Raw genomic sequence first — 26,572 nt, 5'->3', positions numbered from 1 at the left:
CCCGCCGTCCCACAATTTAAAGACCCAACCCAATAATAGCATCTGAAATGAATACACACTTCTTAGATGAAGAAGTAGAAACTGCAAATAAATGTATGAAAAAATGTTCGACATCACTGGTCATCCAAGATATGCAAATTAAAACAATACTGAGATTTCATCTTACCCCAGAAAGAATGGTTGTCATTAAGAAATCAACCAATAACAAATGCTGACAGAGCTGTGGGGAAAAAGAAGCCCTTCTCCACTGTTGGTGGAATTGTAGACTGGTGCAACCACTGTGGAAATTAGAGTGAATATTCCTCAAAAAACTAGGACTATGGGTGGGGGCTGGGGATTTAGCTCAGTGGCATAAGTACCTGCCTTACAAGCAGGCGGTCGTGAGTTCAATCCCTGGTACCGTTAAAAAAAAATAAAAAATAAAAAACTAGGACTACAGGCTCCATTTAACCCAGCTGTCTCTCTACTTGGTACCTTTCTGAAAGAATTGAAAGCATCATTCCACAGCAATACACGAACACCCATGTTTATAGTGGCACAGAATGAAATAGCTAAATCTCAGAAACATCCCAAATGCCTATAAACAATCAGCAGATAAAAATTTTTTCTTATACAATGGCATACTACTTGCCACAAAGAAGGATAAGCTTGAGGCAAGTCTAGCTAAGTGGATGCAACTTGTAAGTGAAATAAACGGAACATATTTAAATACGATATTGTTTCTCTGGTGTAATAAAATGTATTAACAGATATTGAGAAATGGATAGAAAATGTTCAAATGAGAAGGGGAACAAGGGCAATGGGAGTGGGAAAGAAGAGACAAAATATAGAAACAAAAGTTTTATAAATAAGGAGAGGGAGAGTTGTTGAGGAAGGGGAGGGGAATAAGACAAAAAGAAACCACAAGATATATCATGTATAGGTAAAAAATTCCCTATGATGAACGTTATCATTAGGTATATAAAATGTACCAACGAAAAAATAAATTTGAAAAACAAATGCTTTAAAAACTCAAAAGAATGTTTCATGTGTAAATTACATAAAATTCAAACTTTAGTGTCCATAAAAAGGTTTTAATGGAACACCTACATTTTAAAAGTGAGCTCAAAATACTGTGAATTTTAAAAAAACTAAAATTAACAAAATTTAGGACTGGGGCTGTACCTTAGTGGTAAAGTGCTTGCCTAGCATACTCAAAGGACTGGATTCAACTACCATACTGCAAAAACAACATCAAAAATAAAAATAAAAAAGAAAGAAGAGAAAGAATTAAAATTTAAAGTCATTTATAGATATGGGAATGTAGCTCAATGGTACAAGGCTTGTCTAGCATGTATGAGGCCCTGATTTTGATCCCCTTATAGTTACTCAGTTCATCCTCCATCTACCACATGCAGTTTGTATCCTGGACAATGGAAATGTACTACATTTTCATCACTGAAGAAAGTTCTAAGCCAGACATAGTAACACATGCCTGTAATCCTAGCGCTCGAGAGGCTAACGCAGGAGGATGGTTGTGAGTTCAAGACAAGCCTGGGGTACAAAGTGAGTTCAAGGCCAGCTCAAACTGCATAATGAGACTCTGTCTCAAGAAAAAAGAAAGTTCTATTAAACAATACTAGTAATTTGTTCACAAATATGCTTAGTTTTTTGTCTTAAATCTTAGCAATCTACCTACTTGAATCTAAAGCACTTTAATACTACAAATTTAAAACATTTCAGGCTGAACTGCTCCATGGAGAAAAAGATCTTCTTCTAATTTATGCTCTACAACCTCACTTCCTTTTACATACTTCCCTTCTTCCAGATGCAATTATTAGTGGTTAATCTAAATTTGTAAATAAATTACAAATGTATATATTCTACTTTTTATGATTCTGAGCTTTCAATCTCAAATCCTCTAGTGTTGCATTTTTCAGATCAAATCTTAGCTTGTTGGTCCATCTGCCTGTGAAAGTTTCTTCTTATGCTGACAACCATCAGCATATTCCAGATTTTATGAAGCTTTAATCCCTCACAATGCTTTATGCATTGCATATAATCAATTTTAAAACATGAACATATAAAGGTCAGTGAGATATTCATCTTTCCTTGATGAGTACTCGGAAATGTGTACATAGCATGAGAAAAGAGAATCTAGGAAACAAAGACATCATTTACCTGAAACAACCACAAAAGACATAACCTTTGCAATTGTGATTTATAATGAGAAAAAAAATCAGTGAGGAAATTAAAATGACATAATATAAACAGTATGTTTCATTGCTTTTTACTTGTGTCAACCTAAAACTTGAAAGAAACTGAATTAAGTGGTCAACAAATTTCTCTGTAATCCTCTGAGAGTCAGTTCTTGCAACTCATCAGGAGCTAAATATTTTTGCTAAAATGACAATATACTACACAGAAAGAAGCAACCTAATCTTATAACAAAGAATTTCAGGAGTTTGTTATATATAGGGAGTAAAACATAAGAGAATGGTTAGGATAAGGAAATTTCTGATAATGAGGAATTTAAAACATAATTATATACACAGAAAACAAAAACCTTACCTAAAGACCTACGCATACGGTAGATAGGAAGGTACTTACCCTAAGAGTAGGAAGGTAAAAGATTTAGCCTAAAGATTTCTTTTAAACCTAACTTTCTCCATAATATACAATATAATGAAAGAGCAAAGTATATGCATGACACTGAAAAGCAATAATAATACAATACTTCTTCACAAATGATCTGGATTCAGAGCTTTGCTTTCAATAGCTTCATGACTTTTTAAAACATAGCACAAAGTACTCTACACATCACAGTACATGGTCAATACACATCGACGGAACCTTGTTAAGGATACTCCTGTTTGGGCTTTGCTTTATCTTTCAGAACCAAATTAGATGGTTTGTTCTGTTCCTTTTCATACTCCTTGAAATCGCTTTTGGTGTATTTCCCACCTATTCATTAAGAAAAAGAATTCAGTAAGAAAAATCACCTAATTGATCAGGAACAGTAACTATCTTATAAGAGATATGAACTATTTTTAAAAATAATATATATTACAAGAGAGAAAAAGGGCCAGAAAACAAAAGAATCCTAGTAATTCAATCTCTACTATGATTTGAACAGAAATCAGATACTCATTTTGCTAGGCAGTCATATGCTGCCACCTAGTGATATATGTTAAGATTTACAACATCAAATTTGCAAATAACTTAAATGTCAATAGTATAGTGTATAAGCACAGCCACTAAGTTCATGAGAATATTAAGTGCAGTGGAGGGCCAGGGATTTAGCTCAACAGTTCAGCTGCTTGCCTGGTAAGCATGAAGTTGTGAGTTCAATTCCCTATATAAAAAAAAAAAAAAAAAAAAAAGTAGAGTAGAAAATTGAAGTTTTAGGACCTAAGTTTGGGATCTGAAAGATCTAAATTTGGAATAAGTGAAGCTCTGACAACCTCTGACCTGTTTCTCAATAGAGGAGCAGACAAGCAGGAGACAACAGAATGAATATAGAAGCTCACCAAAGAACATGAGAGGGATGAAGAGAACACCAAAGAAAAATGTTCCACTTTGAAACGCAGGCTTACAGGCATCTTTACTCCTCTCAAATGCCAAAAAAGAATAATCTTTATAAGAACATAAGGCTATTGTTACTACCTGGCTGGCCTCCAGGAGCAGGGTCACAAAGGAAGAGCACACACATAGCCTTTCTGCACTTCAGCCCAGTCTCCTTACCAAAGGAGGATTCAGTTTCCATGCACGTTCCAGACCTGCCTTTCTTATCCCTCAACTACCACTTCCTAGTACTTCTTGTGGGAAGGTTTCCTATGGAAGCGTCTGAGAGGCCATGTACAAGCAAAGCAAACTGGAGATACAAAGAAAGGAATGTGAATCCTATAGTCTTTGATCATCAGAGATTTAAGGAAGATATGAACAAGAACGAGAAAAACAAGATAGGTGTCAAAGACAAGATGAATGTACTTAGCAATTCTAACGGCAGACAGTGTTTCATGTATTATGAAACAGACTACTGCAAAAGTTAAGACAACTGGAAACAGTAATAAATTGATATTGTTTTATCAGTGATTTGCCATGTGTCTGCCATTAGGAGTCTCACTATAAATGAGGCAGGTTTGGGGGGAATTTTGTGATGGGGGAGGGGTTTTTTGTTTGGTTTTGCTTTTTTTTTTTTTTTAGACAAGGTCTTACTATATAGAGTTCAGGCTAACTTGAACTCACTTTGTAGCCAAGGCTAGCCTTAAACTGACAGCAAACTTCCTGCCTCAGCCTCTGGAGTGCTGGGATTACAGGTATGTGCCACCATACCTGGCTGAGGCAGTTATGTTATAAAAGAAAGAGTACCAGATTAAAGAGAGAGGTTTTGAATTCAAATCTTAACCCAAGTGGGCAATCCTTCAATTACTGCAACTTATATTCTTCATTTAAAAACTAAAAATAGCACCAAAATTTCCCAGAACTGTTGAAATTGTTAACACTATAAGGGAAAGTACTCGGCACTGTTAACTGCATATAGGATACCCATTTTTTCCAATATGAAACAATTATATATATTAAACAGACATATTATCATCTCAGGATTAACTAAGGTTAAAAATAAATGATGTTTATGATTACATATGCAAAATCAAAGCACCATTCTCACTTAGGTGATATTTTATTTCAGAAAAACATGAAAAAATTCACTTAAAAATTATCTTGTAAGGACTGTGGATGTAGCCCTTACAAGGCTACACAAGGCACATGCACAGAACAGAAATAAAATAAAACCAACATACCTTTTCCTTTCCACTTAACCTTTGCAACAGACTGGCTAAAGTCTACATGTATTCTTCTGTCATCTATAAGTACATTATCCATTTTGAAGAATGCTTTCTCACAATCTTCTTCCTGATAATAATGGTAAAAACTTAAAGATTATGGAAAAGATTTCTGAAGCTAGGAGAAATACAGAACATACAGTCTGTTGTTACTAAAATAACTGAATACTTATTATACATCAGATATTGTTAAATGCTTTGTGTTATCTCAATTAAGTCTAGCAACAATGCCTATGAGGCAGTATATTATCGTCCCCTCAATGAGAAAACAGAAGTTTAATGCAGTATAGAAGTTGCCAAGTCACACAGCACAGGTCAAAGCCAGGATTTTGAACTGAGGCAGTCTGATTACAGTGGAAATACACACACTTAAACAACTGCTACACAGTACAAATCGATGATCTTTTTTACCAACAACCCAAAAATACTGTATCCTAAAAGTAAAAGTTTTCATAAATTTTGTATTAAAAATAAAAGAGGCTAGGGCTGTTGGTCAGTGATAGAGCAAGAACATAAATGGAGCCCTGAAGAAATCCTAGCACCAAAACAAAAACAAGAACCAACAGTCTTAGCAATTTGGCAGTAACATCTGATCTAACAGGAGTCTATAGCCTTTTTAAAAACCCACTTGATATGAATATCCATTTTTTTCACTGTAAAATATTGTGATTCTTAAAAAATTGCTGGCTCACAAGGATACTACGTAAACCACAGACGTGTGTGTGTGTGTGTGTGTGTGTGTGTGTGTGTGTGTGTGCGCACGTGTGGCCACACACAGTGTACCTTTCTTAATTGTGAAAAATTCTGAATTTTTTTGTTGTTGTTCATTTGTTTTTTGAGACAGGGTCTCACTCTGTAGTTCAGGCTAGCCTTGAACTCACTTTGTAGCCCAAGTTGGCCTTTAACTCATGGCAACCCTCCTGCCTCAGTCTCCTGAGTGCTGGGATTACACGCATATATTACCACATCCAGCCTAAAAAATTCTAAATTCAGAAGCACAGCAATTCCCTAAAACTTTAGATAATGCACGTTGGGCCCATGATACCTAGGGCTGAGCTATACAAGAACCATTCCTATCAATAATTTCACAAATTCTAAGTCTTTCTGACATCTGAAGACCACAATAACATATTTCAACATGGCACTAATCAAATTTTTTCTATATTCCTGGATATTTACTCTTTTGTCTACTTACAATGTACTACAAACAATTCCAAGAGAACTGGATAAAACAACTAGTTACAATCATTTACCCATGTGTGTCAAGAATTAATATACACTGGTTAATAAAGTCAATGGATTATTAACTCCATGAAGACACAGACAAGGCTTTATCCATCTACATCATTAAGAATATCATCTGGCACATGGTAAGCAATCAGTGTTACATTTGATGAAACTGACTGATATACTTGGACAAGTGTAATCCCATCACTGCACCATTTCCCCCCCCCCAAAAAAAATTGTGAGATCATTTTTTCACTACAGTATTTGCAAACGAAATATCTATATTTAATAGTTTAAAAAATCTTTTCAAAATTGACAAATTAATTACAATATATATATGGAAATACAAAATCCACAAATAGCAAAGATAATCTTCAAAAACAATAAAGATGAAGGACCCACACTACAAAATATGAAAACATTATAAATGCAGTGATCAACAAAAGAACAACAAAAACAGTGGCAAAAAAAGAAAAAAAAAAAAAAACAATGGCACGAAAATATACAAAAAATGACCAGTGTAACAGAGAACAACCAGAAACAGAATGTGAATGTTTGATTTATATGCAAAGGGAACCCTATACAGCCTGTGTGAACAGGACAACCTTTTCAATAAATGATACCAGGACTTCTGGCTACCAAGAAGAAGAAAAAGGCAACTTAATGTAGTCCACATAATATACAAAAATCAAATCACAGATTCAAATTGGGAGTAAAGTCACAAAGCTTCTAAAAAGTAGAGAATATCTTTGTGACGTTAGAGTAGGTAAAAGTGTTTTGTTTTTAAGGAAAGAAAGGTTTATTTAGCTGACAGTTTGTAGAGGTTTCAGTCCACAATTGGCTGACTGCAAGGTAGGGTAACAAATGACAGAGGGGCAACAGTTCATGGCAGTGGAAGACAGCAAAAGCAGTAAGCGAGACACAGACAGAGAAACACAGAGAAAGAAAGAGGGAGGAAAGCTAGGCAAAGATTTTTTTTAACTGGCCATGAAAAAGGAAGAAAAATATTGACAAATTGAACTGCATTAAAATTACAAACTTGTTTATTAAAAGACAGCATTAGGAAAGAAAAAAAACCCCACAGAACAGAATATATCTCAAAAAAGAGGTAGCACTCTCAAAATACAAGAATTCTCACAAATAAACAAACAAGCAGATTACCAAACTGAAAAATAGGCAAGTCTTAAGGAGGCACTTAATTTAAAAAGAACAACCAACCAGGTGTTGTGGTGCATTCCTATAATCCCAGCAGTCAGGAACCTCATGATTCTGAGGCCAGTCTGGGCTACACAGCAAGACACTGTCTCAAAAAACAAATAAAAAACTCAAAAAAGGGTAACCAAATGTAATGAACATAGGGAAAGGTATGCAATCAGGGAAAAGTGAAATAAACCACAATAAAATGCTACACTTCTACCAGAATGGATCGAATTTAAAAGACTGACCAATATTAAGAGTTGATCAAAATATAGAAAAATATAGATGGCCATTAACTGATAAGTGAAAATTAATATAACTGCCCTAAAAAACTAATTAGTTATCTACTAATGCTATACTTACCCTGTGACCCAACAATTCACTCCTAGATATATATCCCACAGAAACACATACATATCAAAGCAAATATTTATGGAACATTTGCTTTAAAAAATAAAAATAAAAACATAGTACATAAGTAAACAGTTTGTAGTGCAACATTCATAATAGCCAAAAGCTAGAAAGGACTCAACTGTCCATCAACAGCAGAATGAAAATATAAACTGTTTTATGTACACAATGAAAAACTATTGCCAATGAAAATTAAAACCTAACAAAGCAAGATATAGTAATACTTATGTTACAACGCAACACAAGCAAAAGAATTTAGACACAAAATAATAGTGCCCTCATTTATATGAAAAATTAAGTGAAATTAATGTGATGTTAGAAGTGATAAGGAAATTACTGGAAAGATATTTAGGAGGTCTTCCAGAATGCTAGTAATTTTTTTGCTAAGTATTTTATGTCTTGAGTCAAATAATAATTTACACCTGTTAGCTTTGTAGTAATTCATCAAGCTGTTCACTAATGATTTGTACATTTTCCATATGTATTTAATTCAATTTAAAAAACTTTTGAGCCAGGCGTGGCAGCACATGCCTGTAATCCCAGCACTCAGGAGGCTGAGGCAAGAGGATTGGTATGAGTTTGAGACCAGCCTGGGCTACAAAGTGAGCCCAAGGCCAGCCTTAAATGCATAGCAAGATCCTATACCAAAAAGGGAAAGAAAAAAAAAAAAAAGGATCAAATTACCCAAAGCCCATGGAATTTGCCTGACATACAAAAAATACAAACTCAGTTACACTTACAAAGAAACTACCAACCACAGAAATAAAGTCAAATAATGTAATTAAACTTGATTAGTATCGAAAGAGCATCACGAAGGACTTTGCCTAAAAATGCAAAGCTCTAAAGATAAAATCAGGCAGACCACATCTGAACCTACAGTAAAGGGTCATATATTAAAATCAACAGGTTGAGCACAGTGGCGCAAAGACTGTATCTCACAAAACAACAAAAAACAAAAAAATCAAGAAGTTGAATGTACTCCCTATGTGAATAAAAAAGAAGACTCACTTTCTTGGGTCCTAAACAAAATGCAATCCTAGAAACTAAAGAGAGTTTTATAGTTTTTCACATTTAATGCCATATAAAAATGAACTAGCCAGGCACAGTAGCACATGCTTATAATGCCAGCTACTCAAGAGACTGAAATATGAAGATCACAAGTTCAGTACCCACCCAGGTAACTTCAGAAAAAAAAAAAGACAGACAAAACTTAGCAATGTAGCAAAATCCCATCTCTGCATTTAAAAAGCTAGACATGGTTGTGTATGCCTGTAAGCCCAGCACAAGGAAGTCTGAGGCAGGACAATCACTGTAAATTCAACGTGAGCCTATGCTACACAGCGAGTTCAAGGTGAGTCTGGACTATATAGTAAGACCTTGTCTCAAAAAATAAATAAATTTAAAAAGAGCTGGGGACATCAGATGGGCATGGTGGTACATATCTGTAATCCCCGCACTCCAGAGGCTAAGACAGCCAATACCTCCATGAGTTCAAGGCCAGCCTGGGCTACATAAGTTCAAGGTCAGGCTGAACTACGTAGTGAGACGCTATCTCAAAAAATACAAAAATTGTTGGGCATTGTGGCTCATGTCCATAATCCCAGCACTCGGGAGGCTAAGGCAGGAGGATTGTTACAAGTAAGACAAGCCTGGCCTACAAAGTGAGTTCAAGGCCAGCTTGAACTACATAGTGAGTCCCTGTCTCAAAAAGATGAAATAATAATAATAATAACACCAATAATAATCATATACAGCTCAGTATAAAAGCTCTGTAGTCAATCACCTGTGCTGAGTGAATGAATGAATGAATAAATAAATAAATAAATAAAGCACAGGGGCACATGCCTGTAATCCCAGCTATTTGGATGACTGAAGCAGGCAGATGGCCAAGTTCAAAAGTGGCAGCCTACACAACTCAGTAAGGCCTTTTCAAAATAAAAAGAGGGCTTAGGATACAGTTCAGTGGTAGAGTACTTGTCTAACATGACATCCTAGGCTCAAACTTCAGTGCTACATACACACAAAAAAAATTTTAAAAGCCAAAAAACCCCCTAAAATATCCAGATTATGACATACCTTTTCAAATTCAATGAAAGCGTAACAGAGTGACTCTCCTGTTTTCCAATCTCGGATAACTTCACAACTAAAAGACAGTTTTATAAAGTGATTTAAAGTAAAAACTGTTCACTCTCACTGTTCAAAATCAAAGAACAAAATAAGTCAGTTATTAAATGACAAAGTTAAACTCAGGGATCTATATGTCTCCAATTTCTTCAATAACAATTCTTTTTTTAAAATAGTTCATTAATCCAATAACTAAATTATCTGAATTCTACTCTAAATGCCCATCGTAGGCCTGTAGTCCCATACTCTCTAAACACTAAAAGAAGCATAAAATTAAAATATTTTAAAAAGTCCAGAGATTCAACCAACGACAGAAAAAGAGTTCAACAGAAATGAGGCAGAGAAGATTGGATGGTAGGAATAGCTATTTTGGAGAAAACAAGACATCATAATAGCTAGTGCTGATTTAGTATCATCTTGTTTTGAAGTCCCATCAAACTTGTATTCTTCTGCCTCCATCGGTCTTAAAAGGTTGTATCTTATTGGATTTTATTATATATGATAATACAAGCAAAAACTTTTATAGACAAGGAGATTATACAGAAACCATTGTTCATTTTCTGTTAATGGGTTCTAAATACCCTGTAATAATGTCATTCTCTTGAATAGTTTTATAGTGTCTTGATATGTTTGGTGCTACAGTATACGAAGTTATACTCAAAGATTTCAAGGAAAGAGACACTATGGTAACTATTTTTATGTCAGGATATCTTGTGTGAAACACTATTTTGCTTAAATGGTTATGTTCTGACCTGTGCTATTTTGTTATGTCCTCTTTTATCTCAATCCCCCCCTTTTTTTAAATTATTTTTTTATTTTTATCTTTTTAATTAAGGGAAAAATAAAAAAATAGCAGGATACATTATAGTAACCTACTTTGATTTCCTATTAACTTGATTTGAAATCTTGTATTGCCTTCACCATCTTGTTTTGACTGATTATCCCCTATTCTGCTTTGCTTGATAGTACCAAGTTCGAAAGTATAGGCAACAACTGTGAAGACAATAAGATTCATTATGATGCCCATTCTGGTTGACTATTACCTTCTTTTAAAGTCCTGTAATGTCGCCAATGCTTTGGTTTTATTCTTTACTGTTTTGTTCAATTTTATTATAACTGGCAATTCTTCTTAAAATAGCAAGAGCCAGTATGGTAATCATTGTTGATCACCTTGTATTTGTTTTTACATTATCTATTATGTCCATCCTTTTGATTTGACTGACTCTGTTCTGATATGTCACATTTGGTTTTACTCTCTTCAAAAAAAATAAGAACTGTGGGAGTAATAAAACCCAAATGTGTAATTGTCATTGTACAAAAGAAAAGAAAAGGAAGTGCTCTAAAGTATATAACTGCATATATGTTTAAGTGTATAAGATAGATAACCATACTACTGAGTTTTTTTGGATCATTGAACAAAACTGTTTGCACTCTCACTGTTTGAAAGTCCACTTTATATGCTTTAATTTTGTAACTTGAACAACTATTTCTAAGATGAGAATATGTAATCTATTAACTAGTGATTTCTTACTGTTTATTTTTTAAATTTTGTATTACTTGTACCCTTTTTCTGTTTTTTTCTTTTTCTCCTTAAATTAAAAAAAAAAAAAAAAAAGTCCAGAGATTTAGTTCAGTGGCATAAGTGCCAGCCTGGCAATCCCGGTATCAAAAAGAAAACATTTTTTAAATCAAATTAAAATAGTTAACTTTCCTTTAATAAAAATAAACCACTGCTAAAATTTTCTCAATCATAATTCTAGCCCAAATATAGACAAACTGTAGGATATGTTACTTTAGAATAATATATGTATATCCATACATATATAAATAAATCTATGCTTTGGAATTTTAATATAAACTGACTCCAAATTTAACACTGTATGTATAGCTATTACATAGAACTTATCCACCATCTAACAACCAAGTGAAAGGGCCAGTCAGCTGAAGTTGAAGGCAACTGGTTTGTCTCTTTCTCCATGCATCATACAATCATCTTAAAAACTTGAAAGAAAATCCTAAACATAATAATTTTTATTAGTTACAAAACAGTTCCACTTTCTCACTGAAATAGTAACATTATTTAATTTTGCTTTATTAAATAATGCAGAGATAATCAAAAGAAAAATATTGGAAAGTTTAAATTTTACTTAGATTGCTGATAAGTTTAGTTGATTAAATGAGATATTTTAAATATTAAAGAATACTCTTGAAAATATTACAGAACTAAACTTGAATCACTCCCCTCATTTCCTGTTTTAAGGTAAAAATGTTTGTCAGGACTTGGAGAATCATTTAAATATTTAGTCTGTGTGTGTGTGTGCACACGCGTGTGCACACATGTGTACTTATACTTTTCTTCTCAACTGTCCACTTACCTACAAAAATTCAACATTACTAAATTCACCCAAACTTTAGAGATTCACCAAAAGTGTCATTAGAAAACTATCGACTAATACTTAGATATTACTAAATTTCTCATTCACTAACTCTAGCCATTACCTTTTTATTGGGCCAAATCTTGAAAATATTATTTCCAGATCCTCATCTGTAGTCACCGGATTCAATTTACACACAAACAGCACATTTTCTGGTGGTTTAATATCTGCATCAGGTAGGTCTCCCACCTGAATTATAAATGAGCAAGGATACAAATCAATTCCTTTATTTAGTTTCCACTCTAAATACCTCATCCAAGCCTTCAACACCAATGGCCCTAGAACAATGATGTTTATATCATAAACCACTGCAGGCTCAGGAAAAGAAATCTAAAGATTTGAAAATTTGAAACTATACATTCTTGATATTAACAATATTAATACCTAACAATTACCTAACCCATACTTTGTACAAATACCACATATAAACCCTCCAAATGCACTGTTGCCAATTCTTTTTTTGTTTTTTTGCAGTACTAGGAACTGAACACCCAGAGATTTCACACAACCCCAGTCCCTTTTATTTTTTCCCATTTTGAAATAGCATCTGCTAAATCACTGAATTACCCAAGATGGGCTTAAACTTGCGATCTTTCTGTTTCAGCTTCTGAGTGCTGCCATTAAAGGCAAGTGTCATCGTGCCCAGTCCCATTACTGCTAGTTCTTAAAACAACTCTGCCTGGCAAATAGCTCAGCAGCAAAAGTGCCTCCCTGGCAAATGCAAGACCCTGAGTTCAATATCCAGTACAAGAAAGAAAGAAAAAAAGCAAGCAACTCACGCTGCAAATTCAATTTTTAAAAAACATGAAACTCAAGAGGAGTAGGGAAATAACTTGCCCAAGGGCAAAGAGTACACCAGAGGTGGAATTTGAAATGAGATCTATCTTCGAACAACCAATTTTAATTACTTTTTTTACTTTTTAATTACTTTTTCCATTTTTTTATAAAAAAGTATGTAAAGTATCTAAATTAATGAAGCAAAGAAATAAAGAGCACCTAGATAAAAACAACCTACCTAATATAAGAACTAAAACAGTCCTCGATGAAAGAGTTTTCAGCCTGTCACTACAGATTATAAATATCCAGCTTTTTAACTTTCTTTTGGGGATATTCTCTGGAGTATCTTTAGGATTTTACCACCATATATACACATTCCTAAAGAACTTATTGTTTAGATTTATTTTTGAACTTTTGAAAAATATCATACCGAACCTAACTTTCTATGATTCATACTGCCCAAGTCATTCCACATTATTGCTTAGTATGTAAGATTTGCTTGGTATGGTAGGACATGCCTATAATCCCAACACTCCAGAGGCTGAGGCAGAGGCAGGAGGACCACCATTAGTTTGAGGTCACCCTGGGCTACACAGGGAGACCTTTTCTCCAAAAAAAAAAAAAAAAAAAAGGAAAAAAAAAAAGGAGCAATTCCTGAAAAGTGTTTCTAGTTTTCTTTCTTAAATTCTCAACCTCTGGCCTTCTACTTTAACCAAAACAAAGTCCATTTCACAAGTCAGCTACTGCACTAAGTAGAACATACTACTTTCTACTGAAGAACCAGTAAAGGAACAGTGAGAAAGATGATGGTATTGCTTTTACTGTGAAAAAATTATATTTGCATGAGCCATTTAGACAGGTTAGAGGGCACCTGCCTATAATCCTAGCACTGAGGAAGATGAGACAGGAAGAGCAAGCACTGTGAGTTCGAGGCCAGACTGGACTACACAGTGAGTTCAAAACAGCACAAATTACATAGCCACACCCTATCTCAAGAAAACAAAAAAGAAGAAAAACTTAAAAACTAATTTGAATTTCCTGATTTTGATAACTGTACCATAAATAGGCTACTGTTGCCCTTAGGACTCACCGTAACTAAAAAAATAAAGGAAACTGATAGGCAACGTACTTTCAAATAGTAAAAAACAAAATGTTTGCTTATGTACATGTGTAACCAGAACAAACAAGCAAATGTAGTAAAACGTTAAAAATTGGTGAATCTTGGTAAAATATATAAAAAAATTTTACACATTTTCCCATAAGCTTAAATTTACCTAAAAACAGAAAGCTTCAGAAACATTAATCCTGTTTTTAGTTGGTTGGTTGGTTGGTTGGCTGGTTTGGTTTCATTTGGTTTGGTTTTGAGGCAGAGTCTCTCTAGCTAGTCCAGGCCGGCCTCAAACTCACAGCAATATTCTTGCCTCTCAGTGCTGGGATATAGGCATGTGCCACAATACCCAGCTAATCCATTTTCTCTTCCGGTAATAAATGTCCTAAAGGTCTGTTGTTGAAAAGAATGATAATCTAGTAATCTTTCTCTTAGTAGTCTCTTACTCTTTTGGACTGTTACACAAAAGCTCTTTCTTCTAAATCTAGTAATTTTCTTAAAGTTTCCGTTGGTATTCATTGTTCTAGGTTAATATTTGTTAGAAGCCACCACTGAAGCTGGAAATTCAACACACCTGCGGGAGCTGGCCAGCTAGATCAGAGAACAAAGACTGCCCAGGTCAAGCCACAAAAACAAGTGACACTGGCCCCCAAAATTCAGGCCCTTAGGTTGCTACACACGCAGAGTACTAGGCAATGGGGTGTCACGTAACCTTAAATTGTTAATTGTTTAAATAAACACCCCTAGAGTGAGGAAGTAGCTCCTTTCTTCCCCATCAGGTAAGAAAGGTCCCCAGCTTTCATCTCGCCTTTATTTTTCTCATCCTCTAACCATCCTTCCTCTTGGTAAACATCTGGAGCTACTCAGGTCACGCACATATTCTTAGATATAGAGTGTTTGCCTTAAAAGGTACATTTTAAATTTTTTTTGTTTTGTTTCACTAAAGGTTTTGAAATTATAGCCTTGGTATATATTTATTTAGACTAGTGATGCTAATATAAATTCAAAATAGATCAAAATAATTATTCTCCAAATTAACTACATACTATTAGTAATATAGAGAAAGTATATTTTAGAGTGATCAGTTTCTATCCTGATTTATTTTACTCTCCAACTATTGTTCTACTATGCATACATATATTTTGTATTTGGGGGCTACAGATTAAACCGAAATCCTTGCACATGCTAAGCACTCTACCATGAAGTTACATCTCCAATCCCTATTCCATCATTTAATCTCAGTATTTGAGTGGCACAATAATTTACATAAAATTCAGTCTTAAAGCCAGGCATGGTGGCACATGCCTGTAATTCCAGCATTTGGGAGGCTGAGACAGGAGAATCACTGTGAGTTCAAGACCAGCCTGGGTTACGAAGTTCAAGGCTAGCCTAAACTGCATTTCAAGACCCTGTCTCAGAAAGATAAAACAATAAAAGCAGTATTTATAAATTAGATACCCACTCCCCATTTTTAAAACAGGTACCTAGGTCCAAATTTGTTTACCCTCATGTGTTATTATGCCTATAAAATTTAATCCAGAAAAATAACTCTTCACTGTTTTTACTATTTTAAGACAAGAGTCAAAAATTGTGCCAAGAATGCTACAAAACAATTATTTGAAAAAAAGATAATTGTCTTACCATCTCTAAAAGAATAGCTTGAGTTTTGGCCTCTTTTTCTGCCTTTATTTCTTCTACTTCTTCAGCTGATCTTCCTTTGAAATCATCAATTTCTTCATCTGCTCCTATTCGACCACTCTGCAAGGTAGAATTTACTGATAATACATATTTAAAGAATAAACAAAATCTGAGAAACCTGGAAGACCTATGATTTATTCTTAGTTTCACCAAATGTGCTTCAATAGCAACTGCAACAAATTTACAAGAAAACTGATTTAAATTAATTGTATACTAGCCAGGTTGGGCCTCTGATTTATTATAAAATCAAAATAAACATTTACATAGCTATTAGTTTTATTCAACTAGGTACTGAAAGGAGAAGATAAATGATCTTTAAAATGAGCACTAATCTCAACCATAAATTCAGCTGTGAGAAAGTCTTATAAGCAGAAATCAATAGGTTAAAATACATGAGGAAACAGTCTGCGCTACTCCACAGAAATATTTGGGTTCCACCCTGACTCCAAAGTAACCTCAGCTGAAAATTTCCCTCACAAGATGATAGTCTAATTTCGTTTTAAAGCTATTCACTAAACTAGAGTTAGACAATAAAACTTGTTTAATTGCTCAAGCAAGACAATCACTATGAAGTCTTAATAACTATAAGCTAAATCATTATATTGTTAATATACATGTATATTCAATTAGAAGACTTTACTTACATCTAACTGTTCTCTTGTGGGTTCTGGTGATCGATCAGGGATTAATAAATCAGGAGGGTCATCAAATGGATCATCTAAAATCACTGTATGATTTATCCTTACAAAACAAATCCAAGTCAAATGTTACATTTTTTTCAGAATCTGTATTTTATTTTCCTATATTATGGTTGGTGTCTAGATCTTTCTGCAATGCCTCACGCTTCATGAGAGGTAGGCTTTTCTGAGGTAAATGAATCCAGTTTCAATGATTCCAATGCTGGGATTAAGGGTGTGAATGCCACCCCCCCCCCATCCTAGGGCAAGTAGTCTACATACAATATAAAGGAGGGAAAGAAGCTTACTCTCCCCTCCTCTCCTATTGCTTTTGGTATCTTCCGCTGCCATGATGAGGTGCCCCTGTGCTAGCCATCCTATCTTAGAGACAGCCACTATGAACTGAAACCTCTTACAAACTGTGAGCAAGCTAAATAAACGTTCCCTTCTTTAACCTTAGGTGTCCATATTTTGTCTCAGCAACAAGAAAAGTAAGTAAGACAGTGTCTCTAATGCCAAAAAGCTGCAAATAGCACACAGATATTACTAATCTACAGTATACTTTGATGAATATTGCTTTTTATTAATATTGTAACTGCATTACCTTAAGATGTAAATGTCTGAATCTTAGTACTTTCAACCAATTTCTAAATAATCTGCATTTTAAAAACTAAAACAGAAATATTTCCCAATGTAAGCAATTATAATTAGTACAAGCATAAAATCTTTGTAAAAAGACTCTTACCATCTTGTATTAAACCACATTTTAGAATTTTTCAGAAACTAGTCCTATGCATACTACTCTCATCCAGGCCACTACATATCAAAAGCCACAATATTAAGCCATTATAGTACAAGCAAGATATTAAATTGTAACCATACCTGATATCTTGATATGGTACAAAATCCTTGTCAACAAAGGTCTCGTTAATTTTCTTAATTATGTCCATGCCTTCTGTCACTTCACCAAACACTGTATGAACACCATCAAGGTAATCTAGATTTTCTCCTGTAGTAATAAGAAACTATACAAAAAAGACACATAACACTATAAATATTAAAAATATATACAACTCTAAAATCACTGAAAAACAGGCAAAAAATACACAAAAGCAAGACTCCATTTATTTGCCAATTCTCACATACTTGTTAGTAGGATTAAATAAAAACATGAATTTTAGAGCTGGGCATAGTGGCACATGCCTGCAATCCCTGCATTTGGGAGGCTGAGGCAGGAGGATCACTGTGAGTTCAAGGCCAGCCTGGACTACATAGTAAGATCCTTTCTTAAAAACGAAACAAAACCACAAACTTTATATACAAAATATCAATACACAGATACTCCCAATTGTTTAAAATACTTGGACAAGCCATGGCCCAACTTCCTCAGGCAAGAAGAGTGAAAAATAAAAGCATCTACACTAACAGTTGTTGTGAGGATTATACAATACAATGAATGAAAGATGCTCAATATGTTTTAAAATAAGTAATAAATGCTAAAAGTAAACAGGCCACAGATAAGACCAGTAATATTCATGGGTGATGAGACTGTAGTCAATGTTACTTTCTGCTTTGCCCTCTCTTGTATTTTCTAGTTTCCTCACAATGGGCGTGGCTTACATGATGAGAAAATAGTGTTTTGTTTTGTTTTGTTTTGCTTTATAGTGCTGAGGATTGAACCTAGGGCCTTGCACACATTAAAGCACACCTTGCACAACTGCACTACACTCTCAGCCCAATAATGCTTTTAAAAATATCTTTGACTATGGCCATCCTTCCTGGTAAGTGGCACTAGCAAGAGAGTAAGTCAGTGTTTCCCGCAAGTTTATGGGCCATTAGGCTGAGAATCAAACCTAGCAACTGGATGGTTTCATGGTCAGCCAGAGCTGATAGCATCTAAGATACATAAAGCAACTAAATGCTTATATTGTTGGGTTGATCATGTAGCTATGAGGCCAGAGGTCTGAACATTTCTTAGGAGGATGACCATATGCAATATAGCAAATATGGGGGATTTCTTTCTATCTTTCTTTAAAGGCCAAGATAGCTTTCACTGTTTTGCTTTGGTCTGATTATTTTGCTCTATTCAATATCCTGTTTTGATTGGTTTTCTAGTGTCTGTTTTTGGTTTGATTTTGTCCATTCCTCATGGAATGGACAACTATTGTGAAGACAACAAGATATACTATAATACCAATTACTGTTATCTCGGTATCCTGCTCTGCAGTTCTGTCCCAGTTTCACTGCCTTGTCTTGACTGGCTTTCTTCTGCATTGTTTTGTTGTATTTTACTATCTTTAAAATAATCAAAATTAAAGTCAAATTGATCTGAAAAAATAAATAAATAAAAACATCTTTGACTATATACTCTCATTACTAAATAATTAAAGAGATAACTTTGTAGGTTCCTCCCAGTTCTTCATTTGTAAGCAAAGCTCATCAAATATCCATTTTCTAACCTGAGATCCATGCTGATCACTGCCATTGTTCACCATGGACACAGTGCCTTTCTTCTTGTGCTTAATTCTTGGCACCTTTTCTGCCTCAAAAAAGCTTGCCTGATCTCCATACAGTTGACTGAAAATACAGTAAGGTTATAAAACATTAGTATTCTCAAAGTAAAACACAGAAGTAGCATGAAATACAATGTTAGCAACTATTTATAAAAATATTACTATGATTCAAAATATTTTATTTTTGATATAAACATTTAGGAAACAAGAAAAACTCTACAGTTGAAATACATTTTAAAATGATAATGAAACCATACAGAGTTCTATTTTTTTAATTATTTTTATTTTTCAATTAAAAATAAAAGAACTTACCCAAAAACTGATTCTCCTCCACGGCCAGTACCCGTAGGATCGCCAGTTTGTATGATAAAATCCCTCTATAATATATAGGATTCTTTATTGATTCATAGAATTTGCTAGATGGTTCTAAAAACAAAGGACATGACTAATACCTACCAACTCACCTGTACATTGTGAATAAGGCAATAATTATAATATTTTGTTTTACACAACTTCAGGAAATTCAGGCAAGCTGAAAGAAAGTAAACACTACATTTACCACAGTAATCCACAAATTCAACTGTAAACAAGCAAATTCAATTTCATACTAACACAGCTGGTATAATTTAATTTCTAAATTATTAAAAGGATCAAAAAAAAGTTAAGTGTACAAAGCTATTATGCAGCCAGGCATAGTGGTACATGCCTATAATCCCAGCACTCAGGGGAGGCTGAGGGTGGAGGATTGCCACGAGTTCAGGGCCAGCCTGAATTACAGAGTGAGACTGTCTCAAAACAATAAACAAACAAAATAAAATAAATTGGGAATGAGCCTTTTAAAAGGCAATATTTTAAATTATCCATTTATTTTCTTTATCTTAGGACTTTTTGGGCATCTGAATAATGCAGGAAATTATTATTTATCATCATGAGATAAACAATCAATCATTTGATGGCTTGGGTTTATTAAAAGAAAAACAGATGATTAAAGAGGGCACTATGATGGGAAAAGATGTAGCAGAATATATGAAAATAAGTACACATTACATAAAATAGAGAAAATCAGACCTCTAGGGACTTTTTTTTTTTTAACAATAATTAGAAAATACATCACAAAAGTCCATGGTGGGGGAGGACTCCTGGGGACTAAACCCAAAGCCTTTGCACTGAGTTATATCCCCAGCCTTTTTTTATTCTTTTATTTTGAGCTCTCTGAGTTACGAACTTCATCAGGCAAGATTTGAAATTTTGACATTTTGCCTCAAACTTCCTGTGTGCTAGGATTACAGATACTACAATACCCAACAAAAATCTGTATTTAGTGTAAATAGGCTTCTCATAGAAATTTGTTCACTCAGTTCACAAACATTTTACCTTCCAGATGCTTGGCACTGCCATCACAAATCCCATAAGCAATGGTCCCTGCATTCTACTGATTGATAGGTTAGTCACAAAGAGACACACAAGACTTAAGACACGAAGTCAGAAAACAGACGGTAGGGGCTGGGGGTTTAGCTCAGCAGCATAAGCACCTGCCTTGCAAGCAGGCGGTTGTGAGCTCGATTCCGGTACCGATAAAAATGAAAAAGACAAAAAAAAATGGGCTGGGAGTTTAGCTCAGTGGCATAAGCACCTGCCTTGCAAGTAGGTGTTCGTTAGTTTGATGCCCAGTACCGATGAAAAAGACCAAAAAAAAAAAAAAAGAAAAAGAAAACAGACGGTAGATACATGAGGCAATCCTTGCCCTCAAGGAGCTTTTATTAAACTAGGTTACTTACAGTTGAACATAAACATAACGCTAGGTCTATACAATGACACCACCTGTGCCATTGAAATAGTAAAATGATAAAAAGTAGTTTTTAAAGTACCGTAAGAGTTTAAAGAAATGTTTCTAGCTTAAGAAATTAGGAGACCTAGATGCTGGGACTTGGGGACCAACCAAGAAATCAACGGGGCAGCCATCCTGGTAAGCTGTGCAAGCAGTATGGGCTCTAGGGGAGATAAAAGTCAAGGCCTCCCGTGAGCCTACCAATGTACAGGTTGAGAATCAAACGATGTCCATGTCTATGTCTGTATCCCGTCCCCCACTCCACCCTCAGCAACCCACTAGTTTGGAGTACTGGCTGAGTTGATAGCAACTAAGGTTGATAAAGCAACTAAATACTTATATTGTTGGGTTGATTATGCAGACCTGGAGTTAGCTGTTCTGAGCATCTTTTGGCCTCTAGGATGATAATATGCAATATAGCAAATACAGGGAATATCCTTCTAGTTTGTCGTTGAAATTCAATATTGTTTTCACTGTTTTGCTTTGTTCTGATTGTTTTGCTTTATTCAATATTCTGCTTTGATTGATTTTATTGTGTCATGTTTTTGGTTTGATTTTGCTATACCTGATGGAATGGACAACTATTGTGAAGATACCAAGATACACTATGGTAGCTATTATTGTTTTTCTGGTATCCTGCTTTAAAGTTTTGTACCAACTTTGCTGCATTCTTTTAATTGGCTTTGTTCTGTCTTGTTTTGTTGGATTTCACTACCTTTAAAATAAAACCGTTATATTAAAAAAAAGAAATTAGGGGCTGGGGATTTAGCTCAGCAGCATAAGCGCCTGCCTTGCAAGCAGGCAGTCGTGAGTTCGATCCCTGGTACCGACAAAAAGGAAAAAGACAAAAAAAAAAAAAAAGAAATTAGGAGACCTCATAGAAGCCTATAGTAAGCATTAAAAGAACTGGATTGTATCAAATTATCACACAGCTCTTCATAAATATGTACAATTTTATGGGTCACTTATATAAGAACTGGAGAAAAAAAGAACTGGACAAACAGAGAGCAAAAAGTAATTTCATATTAGGAATTTATTATGAAAAAACATGAAAGTGCGAATTTAAATGTTTTTTGAGGGAGGGATGTCCAAAAAACCAGTCTTTCCGTAATATTCAGGTATCACAGAATAACAGTGAAAAAGGCAGAGAAATGTTGTAAAGTCTTGAATATACACCTTTCAGTTATTTTTCATGAGTATATTTCTCAGCTCACAAGCAAGAGTAGTCCTTTTACAAGACAACAAAAATAATGCACCTAGGCAATAATCATCAATGGCTGCCAAAATCTGTAGATGAAAAGCTGATGGAAGCACTTATAAAGTAGACAAGGCCTAAACCCACTGACCAATTATAACATGTTAAAAACAGCAACACAGATATCTAATGTCTCCTGGATGTGATGCATCCACAAGTGCACCCTATCTTATAGAAATATTCTTGCCCTAAACACTAAATCTGACTCTGACCAAGACTCAATCTAAGTAGCAATTTTTAGGAAATGAAAGAGATAAAGGAATATGTTAAAAGACATAAAAAAGAAAGAATTAGCCAGGTGGGCCTGGTGCCTGGAATCCCAGCACTTGGGAGGCTGAGGCAGAAGGATCACCAAAAGTTGAGATCAGCCTGGGCTACACAGTGATTTCAAAGCCAGCCTGAACTACTTAGTGAGATCCTTTCCGAGAAAAAAAAAAAAAAAAATCAGACAAAATGAAACTGGAGATATTCTGTAGACAAAGACTTGGATTCTTTCTCAAAAAGTGTTAAAGGAAAAAAAAAGGGGGGGTAGATAAAAATTTAAAAAATACCTAATGCCAGGCATGGTGGCACACCCCTGTAATCCCACAATTTGGGAGGCTAAAGCAGGAGGATTGTCACAAATTCAAGACTAACCTGGGATGTATAGTGAGTGACTCAAGGCCAGCTCGAACTATATAGCAAGACCCTGTCTCACCAAAAAAAAAAAAAAAAGTTAAGAGATCTATCCACTACTATGTAGGTCTTGATGAGCTAATTTAAATTACCAACTTGTATTTATGAGGTGACAGGAAAGTTTAAATGATACCAAGATATTGTTAATTTTTTATGATGTAATAATGACTTGTGCTTCTGTTTTTTTAAATCATTTTTTATAGCTACATAATGAACTAATTTCAGATTAAATAAATCCAGTGGTGGTAAAAGTACTATAAATTAAACCAGGAGTGAGGGATGTAACTCAGTGGTAGAGTGCCTACCTAGCTACCCAGCAAGCCTGAGAGCCTGGTTCAATTCCCAGCACAAGCATGGAGAGGAAGGGAGGGAAGCAGAAAGGGAGACAGAAATGCAATAAAGAAGAAAGGGAAGAAGAAAGGAAGAAAGCCTGCCTGGCTGATACCCACTGCTGAGAACCATAGGTGAAGATGGTCATCAATGCAAGAAACTTAATTACAGAACAGAATTTTCCCTACCCTGGTATATTTTTATTTTTTTCTAATAAATAAAAAAGGATAAGTCTAGGTATGTTACTACTCAATGAAAAGTAGATAAAATGTAAGTAATTTCCAATTATATGCTTACAAATATGTACACATAGAATACAGTTGTATTTTAGGTGGTGAATGCTAATTGTAAAATCACTGCATATTAGAAGAGACGAAATCTATCTCTCCTTTAGTTTCTCACAACTCTGGGCCAGGAGATCTATTCATTTTTGAAGGTGCTGCACTGCATGGAGAGTGTGTCAAAAGAGCTCCAAGGAAAGCAAAACCAAAAGAAAAACAATGCGCTAAAACGCTCTTTAAACTTCTAACTTCAGCTATTCAGAAAGTCAAGTTTACCCCAATAACATAAAGCAATTATTTTACTTAAGCTAGTTTTAGATTTTTATCACTTGCACAGAGTCCTACCACAATACCTTTCAGTCTATCAGTAACTATATGAACCTTAGTGTGTGCCCTCAAAGTGATAGAGATTGTACTCAAGATACAGAGATAAAATTCAGGTACTTCCTGCTCTCCCTGGAGTACATTCTTTAGAGAAGACAAGACTTGGAAGTAATTCCAAGACGAAAGGTAAACTTTATAATAAAATAACTGTCACGTGATTTAATGAAATAATGAGTGCAGATCTAACTCTAGAAGGGAGCACTGCAAAGCAGAGATCATGCTTGATTTGAGACCTAAGTAAGTAAAAGGTTGGCCAGGAGGACAAGAATGGAAAGCAACGTGAGGCAGAGAAATAGCAAAGAATGGCAAGGATCATGGTAGAATATAAAGTGCTTTTGGGGAATGCGGAATAGCTGAGTGGGGAGAAAGTGTATGGAAGGAAAAGGTGCCAGCTTGTTACAGCTTGTTACATCCTCTCTGATGGACTCCATTCCATAGCAGCAAGACCCTTACTGTAACTAAGCTCTTCAAGTCTCTGCTTCCTCCAACTGATACATTCTCTACCTGCTGCCTACTTTCTTCCCAAAGCAACCCCAAGCTTCAATTCTGCTTTTAAAACCTTCAAAGACTGGTGACCTGTAGGGCACAGAGGATTTTCAGGACCTGACTCATTACTTCCAGTCACACCACTTGATGTTTCCAAACAATTCCAAGTAAATTGCTAGGAAATCCCTCGTTCCCAGTCCTATCTGAAAGAGCTTGCTGAAATGCCCTACAATCTAGTTGCTTTCCTTCTCCCTACGCCCTCCTTTTTCCATAGCAACTCACACAATGTACTACTACAAAACTTACAAAGCTAAAACGGGCTCTCCCTCAATCTCACCTTCAGTGGAAAACGAGACCCTGAAGGACAAGACGCCTGGAATAGGGTGTAACTCCGTGCCCTGCAGGGTCTGTCTATACCTGTGAACACCCACCTCCATCCAGGCAGGATGCGATGTGAACCATCCTGAGTCAGCCACTCACTGAGCCGTGCAAATCTTACCACCTTTCTTCAAGACTCAACTGACTACATACCGAGTAGCATTTGATGTGTTCTCCACAAGTAAATAAAGCACAGCAAAGCCGCAAAAGCCACTGGTATTGCAATATACATTCCCCATCACTCAAGCATCCCAAAAGCAATTAATGACTGCAGCGCCCTCCATTTGACTGGCCAACGGGATACAAGAGCGGCTCATGAACGAAATCTCACAAAAACTTTTCTAACCACGGCCCATTAAGTACAGCCCCATGGCGGGCATCAGAGGCTCCACCCAACGCCGCCAAGGGTTGTGCAGAGAAAAAGCAGGCTAGCGGCGCGGCCCGAGCTGAGCAGGACGTGGGTCTCACCTCGCGGCCGCTCCTCTGTGTACAAATCGATAACGACGTCGCCCAAAGTGGTCTCCAGCAAAACCGCCATGGCGCCTGCTCCTCCTCAGAACCAATTCCGAGAGTAGGAGGGGAGGGAGGTGACAGGCGCAACCCGGCGTCGTCTACGTCAAACGTCACCTGGACGCGATCTATGTTACGTCATCACTTGGCGCCACCGCCCCCGTTTCTGGCTCCTGGCTCCTGGCTACTCCTCCCTAGCCGTCTTAATGCGTTGTTGGGTACTGCTGGTTTTGCCTAGGCGCGGGCCTTTTGAAAATCCTGGCCGGTCGTCGGTGACTTGCATAGAAGACTGTCGCTCAAAAGGGCCACTGAGTAAGACTTTTGTGCATTTTGGCCCATATCCAGAACTGGGTGACCGTCTACGCGGTCCCTTCTTTTAGCCACCAGGGTGCGCCTTCTCCACGTCCTGCCCCACTTTCTTGTGGGGAAGAGTCCCAAGGCTTCCTCCTCAGTCTTGTCGCTGTAAAGTAGGAAACGTTAGGCCTCTGGCTTGCTGGAGGTCCTGGCTTCAATCAGTAGTACCCGCGCACTCAGGCCAGACACACGGAATTTGCTTACAGAAAGATGATTAACCTAAGGAGTTTTTTTCTTGCTGATCATAGCTAGACCAGGAGCTAGATTTATTAACATCAGATGACCAGGCCTTTGTGTCACAAGCTTAAAAAACAGGCTTCAGCCCAAAACCTCCACCAGTGTTATAAATGCTGTTATCTTTGAAGACTTGCAAAGTTATTTTGGCCTCTACTTGGGTTTTGGACCCTGATAACATTTTTCCATACAAAGTTTAGTCCCTATTCTGGCCAAACCTATTGTTCTTCTTCATGCCATTTTACACATATATGCAAATCTGGTATGTGTACACTGCTATTTCCTATCCAAGAAGGAGAAGAGGAAAATCTTAATTTTTAAAGTTGAACTTTTAGGAAAATTGCAGGTTCAAGACACGAAGTTACCCAAGATTACAATGCTACTTTCCCTTTCAAGAAACTCCCCAACGGCCCATCAAAATCCTAAGAGTCTAAAAGGTTCAGTAAGCCTGTAAATCAGGCCCAGGCCTTTCACCTGTAAGTTAAGTCTGTGCTAAATCACCAACCTAGACTCCGTCCCAAGACCACAAAAACCCCAATTCTAGATCATACTGTTCACCCCTTCCTCTTTTGCTCCTTCCCTATCTCATCCACCCTCTGTGGGTTTGTAATTGTATAACTCTGCCTGATAAAACTGTGTATCCTTCTCGCTGATAGGCAAACTTACAACCTTCCATGTGGGTGGAGTGAATTGGAATCCCCATCCCCTCTTTGAGGGACTTTGTCAAATCCCTTCTCAAACACTGTGTCAAATTATAAACCTATGTAAGCAAAGAAAGATAAGGGGTTTTTTAATTTAAAATGAAGGTTACGTAAGTTGTTGGATTTTTTTGTTTTTTGTTTTTTTTTCCCCCCACTGGGGATC

General features: G+C 35.9%; 1 protein-coding gene across 1 annotated transcript in view; it reads right to left on the bottom strand.

The window, feature by feature from the left end:
* Positions 1-25,235, bottom strand: part of Ppil4 (peptidylprolyl isomerase like 4) — a 40,754-nt gene extending 15,519 nt beyond the window's left edge. The window contains exons 1-11 of the mRNA XM_003466348.5: positions 25,079-25,235; positions 19,458-19,525; positions 19,306-19,370; positions 18,940-19,057; positions 17,363-17,505; positions 16,448-16,544; positions 15,747-15,863; positions 12,285-12,409; positions 9,738-9,804; positions 4,785-4,896; positions 2,847-2,943 (exon numbers count right to left, since the gene is read on the bottom strand). Of these exons, the coding sequence (XP_003466396.1) occupies positions 2,847-2,943; positions 4,785-4,896; positions 9,738-9,804; positions 12,285-12,409; positions 15,747-15,863; positions 16,448-16,544; positions 17,363-17,505; positions 18,940-19,057; positions 19,306-19,370; positions 19,458-19,525; positions 25,079-25,148 (1,079 nt within the window). The 5' untranslated portion in view covers positions 25,149-25,235. The remainder of the gene's footprint in view (positions 1-2,846; positions 2,944-4,784; positions 4,897-9,737; positions 9,805-12,284; positions 12,410-15,746; positions 15,864-16,447; positions 16,545-17,362; positions 17,506-18,939; positions 19,058-19,305; positions 19,371-19,457; positions 19,526-25,078) is intronic.
* Positions 25,236-26,572: the final 1,337 nt, after the last annotated feature.

This window comes from Cavia porcellus, unplaced genomic scaffold, assembly GCF_034190915.1.
Source record: "Cavia porcellus strain 051 isolate PalLab524CR breed Dunkin Hartley unplaced genomic scaffold, mCavPor4.1 scaffold_22, whole genome shotgun sequence".
Lineage (NCBI taxonomy): Eukaryota > Metazoa > Chordata > Mammalia > Rodentia > Caviidae > Cavia > Cavia porcellus.
The sequence above is the reverse complement of the archived record's forward strand: the minus strand, read 5'-3'. Positions and strand labels throughout refer to the sequence as shown.